Raw genomic sequence first — 17,831 nt, 5'->3', positions numbered from 1 at the left:
TATTGGTCGACAGCAGCTGAATATGAGCCAGCAGTGTGCCCAGGTGGCCAAGAAAGCCAGTGGCATCCTGGCCTGCATCAGGAACAGTGTGGCCAGCAGGAGCAGGGAAGTGATTGTCCCCCTGTACTCAGCACTGGTGAGGCCGCACCTCAAATCCTGTGTTCAGTTTTGGACTTCTCACTACAAGACATTGAGGTGCTGGAGTGTGTCCAGAGAGGGGCAATGAAGCGGGGGAAGGGTCTGGAGCACAAGTCCTGTGAGGAGCGGCTGAGGGGGCTGGTGTGGTTTAGCCTGGAGAAGGGGAGGCTGAGAGGGAGACATCGCGCTCTACAGCTACCTGAAAGGAGGTTCTAGCGTTGTGGGTGTTGGTCTCTTCTCCCAAGTGACAAGCAATAGGACAAGAGGAAACGGCCTCAAGTTGTTCCAGGGGAGGTTTATATTGGATATTAGGAAAAATTTTTTCCCTCAAAGGGTTGTCAGGCGTGGGAACGGGCTGCCCAGGGAAGAGATGGAGTCACCATCCCCGGAGGGATTTAAAAGACATGCAGATGTGGTACTTGGGGACATGGCTTAGTGGTGGGGGTGGGCGTGGCGGGGTGAAGGTGGCACTTGATGATCTTAGAGGTCTTTTCCAACCTAAAAGAGTCTATGTTTCTATGAATGACAGCAGATTGGTTTGTTTAGGTTTTGTATGTGGGCCTTTACATTTATATGTAAATATTTTATATGTACTTTTATATGACTTTACATTTATATGTATACTTTTATACAAAGATTACATGATTTGACAGCTTTTTGTATACTTATTTCTGCTTTCTGTACTGTTCTGTTTACAGGCCTTAGTTTCAGTAGAAATTGTTGTGTGGGTTGGCTTGGGGGTTTTTTCCCCCCATATGCTTGTAGCGATGACACAGTGTGGGCAAATATCTGCTTGGAGAATAAGTGGATTGCCTTCATGTATCTTAAAATTAACTTTAACTCCAACATAGTTTTCTTCAGGTGTCTAGCATTTTAATATGTACACTTTTTTAAAATAGCATAGGATTAGGGGGTTGGAACTAGATGATCTTTAAGGTCCCTTCCAACCCAAATCATTCTATGATTCTATGATTCTTCCCCTTAAATAGATTTACCTTTAGGTTAAATTTTGTGGTTATTTGTACTCAGCTTCATAGACATGATGCGTTCTAATGGAGGAAGAATGCTTTCAACAACCTCAGAATTGTGTGCTGCCAACATGTAATGCTGTTGTTATAACCTTATCCACCTCCTACAAAAAAACAGGAGCTGTAGGGAGTATTATAATTATAAAAGTAATTGGAGAGAGTGCAGGGGTGCTAGAGACAATCCTGGGAGACAGCGTTAGATGCCAGGTGAACACAGGTGTTCACAAGTGGAAAAAGGAAAAGCTTCCTGAGTTGTCTGGGTAAAAAGTCCCTCCCTTAGCATGCCTCTCAGCCTTTCTCCCCAGATTTTCCCTCTGAGGCTGTGGCGCTGAGCTGGTTTTACACCAGACTCTTTTATTGTACTTAATACTTAAAGGTACCAGGTGGTAACATGGTTGCTATTTGTTTTGTGAGCAATGAAATTACTTTAAGTCCGAATCCATAGCTGTGTAAGCAATAGTGTGTAGGTGCCTAGTGCCCAAAATAGAATTCCCAAAACCCAGTTAGACACCAGAAGTCTCTGCGTGGTGAATTGGGAAATATGCCACTGAAGAACTATTTTTCACAACAGGTAGCATGCCGAGTTAAGAATAACCAAAAGGAGATGGTTATGCATGTGTTTGAAACCCTTATTCTCTTACAGAAAAAGAGCTCCCTGCAGCTCTGAGTTAGCCAGCTACATGAGAATGGGATTTGCAGCCTGAATCCTATTCCTGCCTGACTGCCTAAATTATTTCCTCTTAGTGCATCTTACCACTTTTTTATATTTCAAATGATGTGACCGGGTGGTATTTATACAATAGCTGATTAATCTGAGTCACATTCTCGAACTTTTGGTAAAGGTGTTGGCTGACCTGTTAAAGCTAAGCCACCATACTGAAAGAAATACAGGACTTATTAGGGCTAGCGAGAGTAAGCATGTTTTGTTCACAGGATGTTCACCGTGGGGCAGAAAGGTTTTGGTTTGCTTATGTTACATGACCTGAAAACAGGGCTTTGCTCTGCGGCATGGTGAGCTCCCTTTACCTGTGCAAGGAGATGAAAATTTTTATTACTGTGACATCTTAAATTTCTTTCCTTGTTCAGATGGATACTTTTTAGTAATGAAAACTGGCTGCCAGTGAATCAGAGATCCTTAAGATAATACCGTTTCTATGGTAACAGAAATCTGATCGGAGAAAAATAACTTTTTGTGAAATTGCCATCACAGGTTTTTGTGCTTATATACCCAGCAACATGTGCCTGGAATCACTAACAGCAGTTTTGTTAGGACGTTGTGCTTCTAATATGTGGTACACGGTTTGTATCTACTTTTTAAAATAGGATCAGTAGCAAAGTATTGACTTTAATATGTAAGATTTTTTGAAAACAATAATGTTGTAGAGTGTAGCCTTCTAGGATCAGGACAGACCATGAATCTACCTGAATCATGAGGTCTCATATACTGTTTCTTGTTTATTTTAGTGTACGTTGTTGTAGTTCACAAGAAGTTGTTGGGGTTTTTTTCCCCTTCCCCATTTGTAATCACATCTGTTTGAAAGTAAGAGAAAAACAGGCTGAAATCTTGTAAAACAAAGTACCGTGCAGATGTTGAAGGGGTTAAAGAGATGAAAGCCATTTTTATAATAAACACTGAGACCACAAAAGCCCATCCACATTCTTAATACAATTCTCCTTTTGTTAACCTGGGAGAAACTAGGGCACGGTGTTTTCCCCATTTGTAATCACATCTGTTTGAAAGTAAGAGAAAAACAGGCTGAAATCTTGTAAAACAAAGTACCGTGCAGATGTTGAAGGGGTTAAAGAGATGAAAGCCATTTTTATAATAAACACTGAGACCACAAAAGCCCATCCACATTCTTAATACAATTCTCCTTTTGTTAACCTGGGAGAAACTAGGGCACGGTGTTTCCCTGCTGAAGGCATAATTTCTGGAATTGTATTGAAACAAGAGGATAGGAACTGTAACAAGAAAAAGAGAAAGTATTGATGACAGTGCCTGGCTGTCACTAGGAGAAGCTGTGATTTCAAAATATGTTTTGGCTTTGCACTCAGTGTCTTTTAAAAATCTGTCGGGTGTAATACCATTTCTAGAGGAAGGCAGAAGTTGAATGCACTCTTTCTGCAAAAGCAGGTAGGAGGGTTTGGTAGCTAACCAGTCAGTCTATCCACAGACGTGTGTGTGACCTCTGGTATGTATTGTCAGCAGCGTGTACATGTGTTGGCCCCCAGTTCTTTGAAATATGTTTATAATTGTGCCGTATTTTATTTTGCTTCTAAATGAATAATTTTCTCTCTGCTTTTTTGTAGGTCAAGAAGAACAGTATATCATTTTGATTTTTGAAACTGGTCTTGATCCTCATGCAAGCTCAGTATTTGAAAAAATAATTACTGACATTGGTATAAGAAATAATATTTCTGACTTCTTTGTGAAAATTTCCTTTGAAGAAGCCAATGGCAGGCTTGTTGCATTTACGAAGTGCTTGGAGGACAGTTCCAAAGGAAGCCCATCTCACAGAGAAAACAAAATAAAAAATGTAATTATGTTCTTGTTTTAGAGCAAAGTTGTTATTTGGGTTACAAATGCACTAAAGATAGTGTGCTAGTCACTAGACAAAGAAACCATCCTGACTTTTGCTGGTTTTTATATCAGGATTCCCAGACTGGTCCGTGGTGGGTTACAAGACCATGGAAAATAGTCTGTGCATTCGCAATACTTTTTAGTGTGTTTAGTTTGCTCATAAGGTTGTACAATGTTCCGCAAGTGATGTTGGCACTGAAAAATTAAGGGACAAGAAATTTGTACTATAATTAGACAACATAATTGTTTCCAAATTCATCTATTATAAAATTACAGTTTTTCAGGCAAGAATTTAAACTGCAGTGTTGTAGTCAAATTTAATTAATGCTTTCTTTAATCAAAACTACCTCTTAAAGAACCTGGAAGTTTGTGGCTCTGCAAGAAATGTGTACAGATATAAGTGTAATATATAAACTAGGAAAGATTAAAAAAAACCCAAACCTTGAAGTCCTTCTCAAAATTAATGGATATTACACCGCTTCACTTCACAAAGTTTTATTACCTTTTTGGCAAATTTGAGCACAGTATGCAAATTATTATCCACTTTATTCTTGTAAGGTTGCTTCGGAGTCCAAAATACAGCAGCGAAATAAGTTACCGTGTTTTGATGACGATGAAGAAATTGGAGAACCACATACAGTATTTATTGGTCCTATAGAAAAGTAAGTTATTTATTGTTACCCTGTAACAAAATTTTCTGATTTTTTTTTTTTTTTTTGCATTTCATATTTATTATTGAATGTATTTTTCTTTTCAGGTTGATAGTTTATCCACCTCCTCCAGCTAAAGGTGGTATTTCTGTGACCAACGAAGACCTCCACTGTCTAAATGAAGGAGAATTTTTAAATGATGTTATTATAGATTTTTATTTAAAGTAAGTTTTATTTTAACTCAGTTTTTAGTCATCTTTTATTTTGAAAGTTGAGAATTTCTGACATTAAAAATTCATTAGTCAGTTGATAGCGCTTGGTATCCAACTATGTACAGCTCTAATTACAAAATTTGTTCTCTATCTTTGCAAGAAATTTTGACTCCTTTGCTGTTTGAGTGACATTGTTCTCACTTGGAAAAAAGGTTCTTTAAAATTTCTTAGAATCTGAAGAGAATTTGAACTTCAGGGGAAAAAAAAGAAAGCCTTTCTGAGTTGAATTGCTTTTTTCCCCAGAGTATTTGTGTTCCCTAGAATTTAATGTGTTGTGATTAACATAATACATAAATTAATTTTTTTGTGTCACTGATGCTACAGATGTTACAAGCAAATGAAATTGCCACACGCGGCTGTGATTACGCTGCGCATAAGGTGCGCGTGTGTGATTTTCAGTCTCTTAAAAGATTTCAGAGGTGAAAAAAGGTTAGTGCATCACTCTGGGAGTGTTCATGGATTTAGTGACTCAGTTACAAAATAGAGTACTTTCGTAGATAGGTTGTATGTAACAAACGCATTGAAAATTTGTTTTCCTGGCATCATATAAAAATAAATACGGCAGCAGCAGAACTTACAGATTGAACAGAGCGCTTAATACCCTGAAATATTGGCACAAATACTGCATTATGAGTTCCTGCGGTTATTTAGCTCTAATATTCTTAGAGCTGTTTGTGAGAGGCTGCAACAGTTTGGTGGAGAGGTAGCACTACTGGCAGTCCTTTTTACTCTGATGATGAATACTTTGCGTTAGCAACTCCATGAATTTTTCTCTTTTTTGATTTTTTTTTTTTTTAACTAATTAGGTATTTGGTACTTGAAAAACTGCAAAAAGAAGATGCGGATAGAATACACGTGTTCAGTTCCTTCTTCTATAAACGCCTTAATCAAAGAGAAAGAAGAAATATTCATGAAACTTCAAACCTTTCGTAAGTCTGTTGATAAGTCAGTTTTACTAAGAGCTGAGTACAGTGACGACTGCCAGAACAGATGCTTACAGAGATAAAATCCTCACAGACTGTTATGGTACCAGCAGAACTCTAGGAAGCGTCCAGACCTATAACAAAGATAGAATATGCCTTGAAAATCTTAAGAAGCTCTTAAGGTGAAAATATCCAGAAAAACAGTTTTTCAGTTCAAATAAGCCACCCTACAAATCCTGTGTTGGTTTCTTCTCGCAGAATACAACAAAAACGACATGGACGAGTAAAAACGTGGACACGGCATGTTGACATTTTTGAGAAAGATTTCATTTTTGTTCCCCTTAACGAAGCGTAAGTAAACGTACCTTTGTATCAGTTGGTGAAGGCGTAAGCTTCATTATTCTAAAATGGAAAGTTACATTACAGTGTGAGTTGAAATTAAAAATGAAGAGAATTAACATATTTTTCCATGTGATAAAGTAGTAATGCAAGACCTTTATGTGTATTGTTGTGGTATAAGAAGTATCAGACAATATAAACACTGACCAAAATCGAGTTTTCTGAGTATTATTTCTAGGTTTTACGTGGTTCCCTGGAGTTCTTTCTTCTACACTGTTGTCATTGATAACTTTTGGATATACCTTTTCCACCTCTTACTTTTTCTTCCAGCGAGATCTCTGATATAGATGAGATCATCCTTTAGTTACAGTAAGCCTGTATTGGAGGAAAATGCCATTGAAAATCTCTACTTCCCTATATTGGGAGCTTTATTCTTTTTGATGATATCCTTTTATCTTGGTGTTTTTCTTGGGCCAGGAAGCAGACTGTTAGCATTCTACTGGTTGTTAAGGACTGTTAATGAGGCTTGCTCTCCTTAAGATCAGAACAAGTTGTCACAAACACATTTCTGCATTTCATAAAAAGAATATAAGCGTTCCTTAATCCAAAATATTTAGGGAAGTTAAACTTCATTTTAAACTTTTTTATCAAAAACAAAACTAAAGTAAGGACAGAGAGACTGGAGAGTTGTAACTGATTTGTCACAGGCATACCTAACTGATCTTTTAAAAATTCAAAGAATAGGGTTTTTTGGGGGACTTTTTTTTTTTTTGGTTGTTCTTTGTTTTAATTAAAACCTCTTCAAAGAAGCTTACCTAGACACTGTGCCATTGTGCAGTGGAAGGAAATTTTCTGAACCTTCCCTTTTCCCACCTCCTCCCCAGCTGAATTCTGAGGCTGGCTGTGAGAGGCAGTTACGAGCTAACTGACTGGAGATCTAGCTTTGTTATGAAGTTCCTGAGAAAGCTGTTCACAAGCACCGACTTTAGGTTTTGAGGTGCTGTGACCCCTATACAGCCATGGGAAGATAGCCACTCCGTAGGTGATGCAAAGCACTCAGGTGTAAGTTGGTCCCCCTGTCCACTGCAGACTTCATCCTTGCTAACCTTCTCCCTCTAAACTTGAAGTACCAGAACTTTGAAGTGTTTGTCACTTAAATATTAGTTGCCTTGGAGTTTGTTGCATACATATATATGGTTCCAGTGAAAGATCTGCATTAATTGCTATTAATAAAAGGTCTCATACTTTAATCTGTGGCAAAATTAGTCTGGTTGAGAGCCAGTCTCGTAGTTTCTTTTGCTTCTTTGTGTCTTGAATTAGTTAGTATCTGAAACAAGTTACTCTAGTATTTAAAAAATTTGAGAGCTTCTCTCGTCTTATAGGAATGCTGCTAGTGGTTGGTCCTGGTAAAGCTTCTCCTGTGCTGCCTAGAATTAACTTCAGACCAATGTGGTTGGTTTAACCATGACTATATCAGTGTCTTCTGGGAGCACAGCCCTTTTTGTCCAAGTCTCCAATCGAAATAGGTTGTTCTTTTAAAAGTTACAAGCTATTTTCTTTTTAGATCCCGGTTAACTTGACAGTCTGTTTACAGAACTGGCACATAAAGCCTCTATTAATGGAGCGCACACAAATTCCAGGGTTTGGCAATACTTAGTATATTCATTTACCAGGTGTGGTGGGTAATTCAAGACAAAATGCTTCCATACATCACATAAAGCTTTGAAAGGAACTGACATTGAGTTTCAGTAGAATTTAGGCTTCATAATCATTAATTAATCTTTTAATATGTCAGTTAGGCATGCATTTTTAGCTACTGCTTTTTCTTTTTTTCTAAAAGACATTGAAATGTGGCTTCACTTGCATAACACATAGCTAGGTTCTGTTTTGTTATTTGCTGTAGGGAATCAGAGAACCTTCAGAAAATTTCTAAAACAGGTCAGTCGATACCTACTTGGAGTGCCTCAATCCCTGAATTTGCTGCTGCTCCATTTCTAATTGAGTGGCAAGTCAGTGAAGTCTGAAGAGGGAGATAAGGAGGAAACTGGGGCAAAACTTATCTCCTGTTTAGTGTTGGGTAATATAACTGTTTTTCAAAATGAAAGGGTTATAATATCAGTTCTGTGAAGGGTGAGAAGGACAACAATGTTCTGGTGATGGCATTACAAACACTCATAGAATTCACTGTTGACAAGATTTCTTCAAAAATGTGAAGTGTCATATGCAATTAGAAGATCTCACAGGCAGAAGAGTATGGGCAGTGCAGCTATACCCTTAAGATCTGACTACTTGTGTTGCTAGTGCTGCACTGCTAGAAAACTTGATACAGCCATAAAACATGATCTCTACAATCTCTAATTCATGCAGTGATAAAGAAATGTTAAAAAATAAATAAGCTTTAATTCAAAGAAGGAAAAGAAGGTATAAAGTTTGAGCAAATGGAAATAAGTTGTTGGAAACAGGTGCCATCTAAATAACTGCATCATATTAATGCATTTGTTGGTGACTATTTGCATGAAGTGATCTAAGCTTCAGAGAAGACTGAAAGCTTGAGTAAAACCTGCTCAGAAAAGTGAACAGCTATTAAAATCTGTCTTTGATAATTACGGGGGACAGGCTTTGGTTTTGTGTGTGTGTTTTAGGAACTTCAGGTTTAACCATGACCATCAATGTCATCGCTAGTTCCATTTATTTATTTATTTATTTCCTTTGCAGTGCCCACTGGTTTTTGGCTGTCATCTGTTTTCCTGGTTTAGAAAAACCCAAATATGAACCAAATCCCCACTATCATGAAAATGCTACAACACCGATAAAATCTTCCTCTTCAGATGGAGAGAGCAACACGCCATCTCCTTTGCCAAATGAGTTAGATGCACAAAACTCGCCTTCCAAGTCCACAGCAAAGAAGACATTGACCAAAAAGTATAATACAGCTTTAATTGACCCAAACACTGAAATAGAAGACAGTGAGTCTTCATGTTGTAGAAGAAGCCCTTGTAGGGGAAAAAGTGCTTTCAGAAAACTAAGTCAAATAGACAGTGATGCGGAAGAACCTAACACTGTGGAATCAGCATGCCATAAACTTGACCATAGAACTCTGGATGAAAACGGTATACAGGGTGAATTCACAACTGCTAGCCAATCTATGGGTATGTAATTGTAAAAATACACATACTACAATGAAAAAATGTGGAGGTTTCACATCTGTTGTACTTTTGCGATTGTGTGAACTCCATACGTGGAAAGTTGAGGATGTGGCTGAAGTTTGAATGCTTGCAATGTAAGTAATTTATAGCCATTGCGTGTGAAATGTTTTTGTGGCTGTTGACGTAACTCTTACGGCAAAGAGCTGGAGATAACCTGATTTAGAAAAACAGTGTTTATTTTTTCATTGTGTGACCACAGAATCATTTTGTAGATATCACTTTGCATCCCTTAAGACTCTGATTGTTAAGGAAAGAATAGTACTTGACCATGGATCCTCGTAACGTATGCTCATGGGGGAACGGAATTAAGGTTGTGCGAGCAACCTTAATTCCAGTGTCTTCTAGCATTCAGAGTTTTGCTTCAACACCATGAAGTTCTTTCATGGCCTGTTAGAAGGTATATAAAAAACTGAGAAGAAAATATATATATAAAAAAAAATATCTCACATGACCTCTGTGTTAGTTTAGAGAGGCTTTCTCCATGCATTGCTGCTGTGGAGGCTGATTTCAGTGATCTGGCACAGTTTGTACCAAAGTGATCAAAGGAGCTGACGTACTTTTAAAAGCAGATGAAGGAATTTGGAAAAGATTGATTCCTCTGCTCACTGCAAGGTTTGGATCCCCTTAAGGCACGCAGAGGTCGTGCAGAAAGTTTTACTTCAGGCACCGATAGTGTTCCTACTGACTTAATTTACACGGTAAGTAATTGCACAGCTTATGGTGCAAAATCGGAAAAGATGATCAGTCCTATGGTCTAATCTATATACTGTAGGCCATTACAGTTTCATATCTTTGTGGGTATAAATGCTCTCCTACTTTATAATCCAGATTTCTTCACTTGTGATAATGTTGTCACTTTTCCTAGAAGGTCCTGGGGGGGAAGGTGGTGGTGGTGTGTATATGGTCTTGTTTGAATTGTTGTTTTATGTATGGTTGTTACTGTTTATGATACTACTGCTGTGTGATAATGGTCTCATGTGACTTGGATGCTGCTACTATTACTTGTCTGTAACTGGTTGGAATGTAGTTTATGACACATATTTTTGCTAGGATTACATTTCTTTTTTGTTACGGCTGCATTGTGTTGGCAGCTGACGGCCATTCTGTTGCTGACAACAAGACTCTCTTGCTCCGCTATTGCAGATGATGCAGTTTCAATAATGCAGACATTCTTCCATGCCACCGTCCTGGTTGAAGGGTGAAATTCAGTTTGAGATTGACACTGCACATAGGTTTGGGCAGCTAAATTTGGATGCGCTGTGTATGTAAGCTTCCATTTCAACCAAATGGAAGATGAGGATGTAGGCCTTGGGTTTTCTGCTCAGCTGTTGCTCCAGAAGGGTGTGGGTCTTGACTCTTCACTCTGCCAAATCAATATGTATGTTCTGGATATCCTAGGATATCTCCACAGACAGCAGGTGCCTGTTTGACAGTTAACTCAATGAAACCGCAAGACGACCATTTCTTATGCTAAAGCAGACATGGAGTAGCTGTTCAGTTGAGTAGCTCTCTGCTCTGAGTATGGACTCCACTCAGCATTGTCAGACCCTAGGTGCCCATTATACATGGGAGCATAAATGTAGATGTCTTGATCTCAGTCTGAATCCTGGTGTTGCAGATGTAAATCAATAGGAGTTGATACCTAAATAACTTTGCAGAAATAATTCAAAATGTGGGTTTTTTGGGTTTTTTTTTTATTATTACTTCACTAATCCCCTTTATGTAGCTGAATTCTTGTATGAGATGTGATTCTTCTTGATACCAAACCTATGTTTTTAGGGACCTGTCAGCAATAAGTCTCATTGCTACATGGCCTACTTCTTGTGCTAAGGTCTTTTCAAAGATACAGAGTAACATTAATTCCGAAGTTTGTCCCTGTGGAACTCTGCTGGTAACCTCTTTCCAAAGTGGCACTTCAGCTTCTCCGCTGAAGTATTCTCCAATGCAGGTCTTCTCCTTTTTTTCCATTAGCTAGTTCATTGCTCTATTTACTGTTTGTACAGAAATACTGATTTTCTTTAGTAAGTAATATGTCCTCCAGTGACACCATAGCCAACACTTGGCTTTTTGTGATCGTTCAGATGCACTGTATAGCCGCCTCGTACGAAGAGTTCGATTATGAAGATTTCATGTTTTGCTGGCATGAGTTACTCATTTTTCACTTATTCCCACATAGTTTATTATTTTTCCCCTGAAAATCTGTTCTGAAGCCTTGCATGGTGGTCTGGGAAGACTAGTGAGCCTGTAGCTGTCTGTATCTGCTTCTTTCACAGGTGTAACTGTAACATTTGTTAATCTTTATTTTTTCTGATGCTGTTTTTCAAGTGACTAAATAGAAGGGGCAGGGAGTGAATTTACAGATACTCTTTTATGTAGCAAACGGTGAAGTTTCACAAACATTTCTAAGCTGCTGCTCCCAGGAGAGCTGATCCTACTTTCTGCCCTCCCTAGCAGTATGTTATGTTAAACTTCTCATGCCTGGAGAAGCTGTGGATGCCCCATCCCTGGAAGTGTTCAAGGCCAGGCTGGATGAGGCATTGAGCAACCTGGTCTAGTGGAAGGTGTCCCTGCCCATGGCAGGGGGGTTGGAACTAGATGGTCTTTAAGGTCCCTTCCAACCCAAACCATTCTATGATTCCATGATTCTATGTTCCCAAGCTCCCTCTTCCTTTTTACCTGCAAAAGTCTTCATATAACTGCACAGCAAATCTGACCAAGGAACTGATCCAAGTTAAAACATAATAAGCTTGTGACTGACTTTTTCTCAGTGTGGTCCACTGTGTGTGGATGTGTTTGGTGTGGAATGAAGGAGCTAAGGATGGGAATAAGCAGTTATATTAGGGACCAAATGAGACTGTCCCTTTTAGTAGCAATACCAATTTATACTGTTATAAAAGCTTCATGGAGCTACAGGGTAATGTCATGGTGGCTTTTAGTCTAGGTCTTCAGTATTTTTTAGGTGTTTTGAAGAATAAGGAACAGTTTCTGCTGCATTACTTGGGAGAAACGTTTCACTTTTATTCAGATATGTGCGTAAAACATTGTCAGATGTATTACAGTTTTTGTGAGCAACCTGAGCAAATCTGAGGTATTTAAAATTAGTTTGGTCTTCAATGATGATAGAGTATGTGATGTTTAAATGTACTTGTATGTGTGATTGATACAGATGGATTGCACAAAATCAGGCTAAACTATAGTGAAGACTCAGCTGATGGCAGTAAACTAAACGAAGATGAGCTTATAGATTTTTCTGAAGACCAAGATAACCAGGTAAAGAATTTAGAAATTTTATTTGGGAAATGTGAACCGTTGTGTTGTATTTTGAATGAGCAGCTGTATGCACGTTGTAAATGTGCGTTGTCTAAAGCTAGTTACCTTAACAGTGTCCAATCCAAAGCACTGGTTACCTACAAAAATTGTCAAATGAGCTGGGAGGAGAGGATTGTACGTTTGTTCAGGAAACTGCTGTACTGATCCTGCATTTAATTCTGTGAGTCTTTTGCATAGTGGCAGTATTGCACAATGATTGTAGTGGAAACTCTGAAAGTCAACGCATTTCTGTCTTTCATCTCCCCCACCCCCATGTTCACCTGCCAGAGCCAAGAACAAGTTACTCTTCTTCCAGCTGCATTTCCTGGACATAAACAGACACGCTGATAAGCAGGTGCTACTCTGATGTTCTGTTTCACTGGTGCTTCTCCTAATCGAATTCAAACAACATGGACTTAGGATCAAAAAGCATTCTTGTTGAAATTGGAGGTGTTTAGATTTTAGAGTTGTGGAAAGACTGATTGTTAAAGTGGCCTTTGCTGACTCACTACTGGGTATGAGAGCATTATTCTGTAGACCTGTTGCTTCTGCAGTGCAGGTTTGATGTGAGCAAGCTAGGAGTCACACATCTACTCTTCCTTATTGACCTTCCTGTTTGTGTTCCAGGTGCATGACACCAGTTTGTCTGAAATAAAGAATCAGAGGCAGTCAAATATACAGTCTAGGAATGACCTATTTTTCACCTTTGAGTCCAGAACAAGCAGTTGTTTTCCAAACTCTGCAGCTATAACATGGATAGCATGTATATGTGTGTGCACATATAAAAGCTCCAGTTTATGTTTAAAATGAGTGTGCTTTTCATACAGGTTTAACCCACCTAGCTCAAATATTCTGTGGTTTTTGCCTGATGAAAGTGCTTTTCTGTCTGTTTAGTAGTTAGAATTCCCTGAAGATGGAGAATGAGTAGTAGAGTGTTGCCAATCTGAAGTACACGGCATGAAGGCAGGGAAGAAAGCACGTGGCCAGCTGTGTTCCTAGAGGGGAGGAAAAGATGCCAAGTTTCCTGGTTATGGTATAGCTTGAACTTAACTCAGGCTGAAGCTGAGACTAATACCTTCTAGAATGCACAGAGCAAGTGTAGAAATGGTAAACCATGAGAGGCTTGAGTGCACCTTCACATCTGCCAAATGGGAGTTGAGGCTGCCGCAGGAATAAGTATGTTAGGAACTACAGTTTCTAATACAGTAACATCTTCCTGGCATAGCATCAGTCACGGGATGCTGCATGTTGGTGAAGTGTACATCATTCTCAGCAAACGTTGCACAAATGATGCTCTTACAGGGGTTCCTGGTTTTGGAAAGCATCGCTTTCCCTATAATGCAGTGATCTGGGGCAGGAATAATGAGGCTGGTAGCAGGGTAAGAAATCATGGATCGCTGAGGTACTTCTAAATGCAAGAACTGAGTGGGTTTGTTCCTAAGATTTCCATATCCTTTGTAGCCATCAATATTGAAATCAAAAAGGTCAAACCAGGTTTGTGGCATGACTGTTTTTTCAACCCGTGATAAGTAATGTCATGGTGGTTTGATTTCCCTTGCCCTAAGCACCAAACTGGTGCATTCTGGAGCAAAGATCAAATTTTACTTCTTAGTTCATTGCAGATTTTTGTCTCATTTCGTCTAGAAGGTAACATACGTGAAACTGCTAAGCACATTTCTAGTAATCATTAGCAAGTGTTGGTAATGTGGATTATAACCACAAAATGGAGATGCACCTCTTTTCCAAAGCATTGGTGGCTGAAATGTCAGTTGCAGCTTTTTTCTGGTTTTAGTGGTTGTTAGATAAATAGCACAGCTCACACTGTGTCAGTCCAGCAGGGATTTGAGAAACCAGGTGACTAAAAGTTGCTCATGCAGACCTTACAACGAATGGTTTCAGATTAAAGCTACCATTTCTTTATTAAACTTAGGTTATTGGTCTTGAATAAAAATGGTAAGTATAGCAATGATTTCTCTTGCATCTGTTTGGAAACCAGTATTGGCTTTTAAACACCTGTACATGTGTTGCTTCTGTAGGAAGACAGTAGTGATGATGGTGGCCTTGCAGATGATAACTGTAATTCAGAAATGGGGCAGTGGCACCTGAAGCCTACCATCTGCAAACAGTAAGTATTAAAAGGGAAATTTCTTGAGAGTTTATGGAATTTAAAAGACAGTAATTATGGGAAATGGTCATATATCAGTCTTCAAACACGTCAGCATGTTATTAGTGTTTGAGAGAGAATTTTATCATTTGTAGTACTCATCTTCAGTGAACAGAAAATACAACGAAAGAAACTGCTAGTGAAATAATAGTTTCTTGGGTTTCTGTTAAGCCTGTATGCTGCTTCAGGCAAGTGAAGATAGTTTCTTCAAATAAGGATGTTCTTTGATATCTTGCGCTTATATTCCTATAAAAAGAAGGTACAGATGCATGTTCAAATGTGTCCTTCCATATTAAAAAGCAGATGAATAGTTTTTAATTAATTATTTTTATTTATACTAAACAAAACCTTTGTCGCTACTCTAAATAATACAGGAAAACGAGAATAATTTTTAACTGCCCCCATTTCTTACCAAAATGTATTCTACCTGTTTTTATTGTTCTCTCTGTTCTTAGTATTATTCTTTTTCCTCTAAAAAGTGTTCCACTTGGTTTTTTTATGTTTGAAACCCAGAAATTATTTCTTAATAATCCATTGACTGCAGTTGCTTGCATTTTGGTGTGACAGAAACGCATGATTCCAATCCCAAAATATTGTTACTCATATTGCTGTCCTGACAATTTTGTTTGTATTTTTTCCTAATTGACTTACCCATTTTCATATTTCCTTCTTTGTGAGTGTAGTGATTACTAGAAAGGGAAAAGCTTTCACAAAACATTCTTATGGCACAGAATAAAATTATATACCTATACATATTATGGAAGGTGTAGGAATTATTCTTAATACATTTCATGAAGGGGTAAGAATCCATCTGTGTGGTGAGTTTCAAGAATGTTTATAAGCTTCTGATTATAGCTTGGCTGAATTTGTCCCATTCTGATGATGGATTATCTGTACATAATGCTGTCCACCAGACATTATTTTAATCTGAACATGAAATTTCATAAGATCTTTGACACTTAAGTATCAGAAGTCATTAAGGGCACTTAAATACTTTACTACTAGCATATTTTTGAATTACTTCTATAAGAAAAAGAAAATTACCTTGACACAGTTTTCACTTTGTGTCATGTGTTACACACACACACACACCCCCCCACACACCCCGTACTGGATTATGCATTTTTAAAGAGCATTGTCTATATAAACAATAACTTTCTTTTATCAGAAATTAAAACAAGTACAAGTAAAAGTAAACATTCTTCAAGCAATTATATGTCTATGCCCAAAAAATTGCATACATGTAAATGAATTTATGAATGCAAACAAATCTGTACATAAATGCATGCAGATATTTTGTCTGAGTTTACTAGGATGCAGTTTGTATGAAGGACACTTGGTGTGAGTGCATGTTTACTGTTAGAAAAGAGAAAGCAGAGCTTTAGGAAAAGAAATCTGCATCCTATTTATCCTTCAAAATGTATCTTTCATCTAAAGTTGAGATTCTGAACTCTGGTATAAGTTAGCTTTGATAAATAAATCCAGCTGTTGCATATGTGGTGGGTGATAGGATTGTTACGTTTATAGCTACTGCAAAGGTAGTGTCCTCTGGTTAAAGTGATAGGATGTGTCTGTAGTGTGCAGGAGAGCTTCAAGCACACCTGGTTCTCTAGAAAAGGTGTGTTTGTGGAAACATGATTTTCCTACAGTCTATCAAATAGAGTCCGTGTGTGTTTTGTGGGTAACTGTCGGGTAGAATTCAGGTTCATAGGTTGGGATCACGTGTAGACCGTGCATACCTGGCGCTGTCCCATCTGTCCTCCATCCAGCTGCTACTCCAGGGGATGTTTATGGGTTCTGTACCTTACTTTCTAGTCTCTTGCCAGCGCCCCAGTTGCCTTGTGCATGTGAAAGAGCACTAGGCCCCTGGGGAGTGTTTAGGCAACTGGATTTAGCCTGTAACAAATGCTTTCAGTCTGACAGTGCTGTTTTCTAAGCGCCTTCTCAAGTTCTCTGTACTTCGGGTATGATGAAAGATAACTTTGCATTTAGCTATCCCAGTTAAGAGGTTACAGCAGCACTGGCAAAACATGATAGCATTCATCTAGTTTTGTTCAGGGTCACCCCACAAATTATTTCATAGCTGGCTAGCTGTGTAACATGCTGTTTTCCAAACTGCTGTGAAATACTGTCTCCTTAAAAACTGCGTTCTCTCTTAGGCCCTGCATTTTGCTTATGGACTCCCTGAGGGGCCCTTCCCGGTCAAATGTTGTGAAAACACTAAGGGAGTAAGTTTCCTATCTGGTTTGGGGGGGTTAGGGGTGGAGTTGGCAAAATCCTCCAGGAAAAAGGTTTTAATTCACGTCGTCTTTTACTGTAGATATTTAGAAGTGGAATGGGAAGTCAGGAAAGGCAGCAAAAGAAGCTTTTCCAAAGATGTCATGAAAGGTTCCAACCCAAAAGTGCCACAACAGAACAACTTCAGTGACTGTGGAGTGTACATACTGCAGTACGTAGAGAGCTTTTTTGAGGTATGTGTACCTGTGTGCATAACTGTGTTTTTCGTATCTCCTGCAGCAATCAAATACGAGCTATTAAAACTACTGCAGTAGTGAAAGGCTCTCATGTAGCTCTTACATCTGTTTATTAGATTATGCATTATAAACTAGTTTATGCGTTAACGTGCATGATCATTCTTTCTGGAAAATAAATTAATTATCACTTAGTTGCACAGATGCATCAGAAATCGAAATCCATGGAATTTTCTGAGAGAATGTTAAGAAAATATATTGTCTTCCTTTGTGTTCTTACAGCACGTGCCCCTTAAAGTTACCCGGTAAGAAACAGAGTTCACGTTTGAGTTCGGACTCTAAACTAAAGATGTACAAAAACCTTGGGGTTTTTTCCCGAAGAAATGTCCCTCTGAATAGATGCCTTAACATGACACAGAGTTTTTTTAACTTTCATGAAAACATGTACGTGGGATCGTTACAGCCAAATGCCAAATCTTGATTTCACGGAAGAAACTGGTTAACATCTTGCTTAACTTTCACTGACGTGGTCTTCAAGTGACAGCTCTTTCACAAGCAGAGGCGTGGGCACCTTGAGGTCTGGGTGGGGAGGAAAAATGACGGCCAAGCCAGATGTTGCCTGCATGGGGCACTAACTGTACAGTCTGTAGTGTTGTAGAGTCGCCTGTAACTCACCTGTCCTGCGAAGGCTGGTGGTTTCCTCTCCGTTCCTCCACCCTCCCCCAATTCCTACAGTACACCAGAGCAGCG

The 17,831-nt window shown here is 38.7% G+C and overlaps 1 protein-coding gene across 1 annotated transcript in view; it reads left to right on the top strand.

Annotated features, from left to right (window-relative positions):
• The window catches only part of SENP6 (SUMO1/sentrin specific peptidase 6), a gene marked incomplete at both ends in the record, with an annotated part of 22,040 nt that extends 4,959 nt beyond the window's left edge, over positions 1-17,081 (top strand). The window contains 10 exons of the mRNA XM_010155008.1: positions 3,477-3,703; positions 4,306-4,409; positions 4,505-4,621; positions 5,476-5,598; positions 5,851-5,943; positions 8,647-9,080; positions 12,304-12,407; positions 14,483-14,571; positions 16,770-16,838; positions 16,931-17,081. Of these exons, the coding sequence (XP_010153310.1) occupies positions 3,477-3,703; positions 4,306-4,409; positions 4,505-4,621; positions 5,476-5,598; positions 5,851-5,943; positions 8,647-9,080; positions 12,304-12,407; positions 14,483-14,571; positions 16,770-16,838; positions 16,931-17,081 (1,511 nt within the window). The remainder of the gene's footprint in view (positions 1-3,476; positions 3,704-4,305; positions 4,410-4,504; positions 4,622-5,475; positions 5,599-5,850; positions 5,944-8,646; positions 9,081-12,303; positions 12,408-14,482; positions 14,572-16,769; positions 16,839-16,930) is intronic.
• Between the last annotated feature and the right edge of the window lie 750 nt (positions 17,082-17,831).

The sequence above is a fragment of the Eurypyga helias genome, unplaced genomic scaffold (genome assembly GCF_000690775.1).
Source record: "Eurypyga helias isolate BGI_N326 unplaced genomic scaffold, ASM69077v1 scaffold31127, whole genome shotgun sequence".
Classification (NCBI taxonomy): domain Eukaryota; kingdom Metazoa; phylum Chordata; class Aves; order Eurypygiformes; family Eurypygidae; genus Eurypyga; species Eurypyga helias.
Note: the sequence above shows the minus strand (reverse complement) of the source record. Positions and strands in the feature narration are given on the sequence as shown.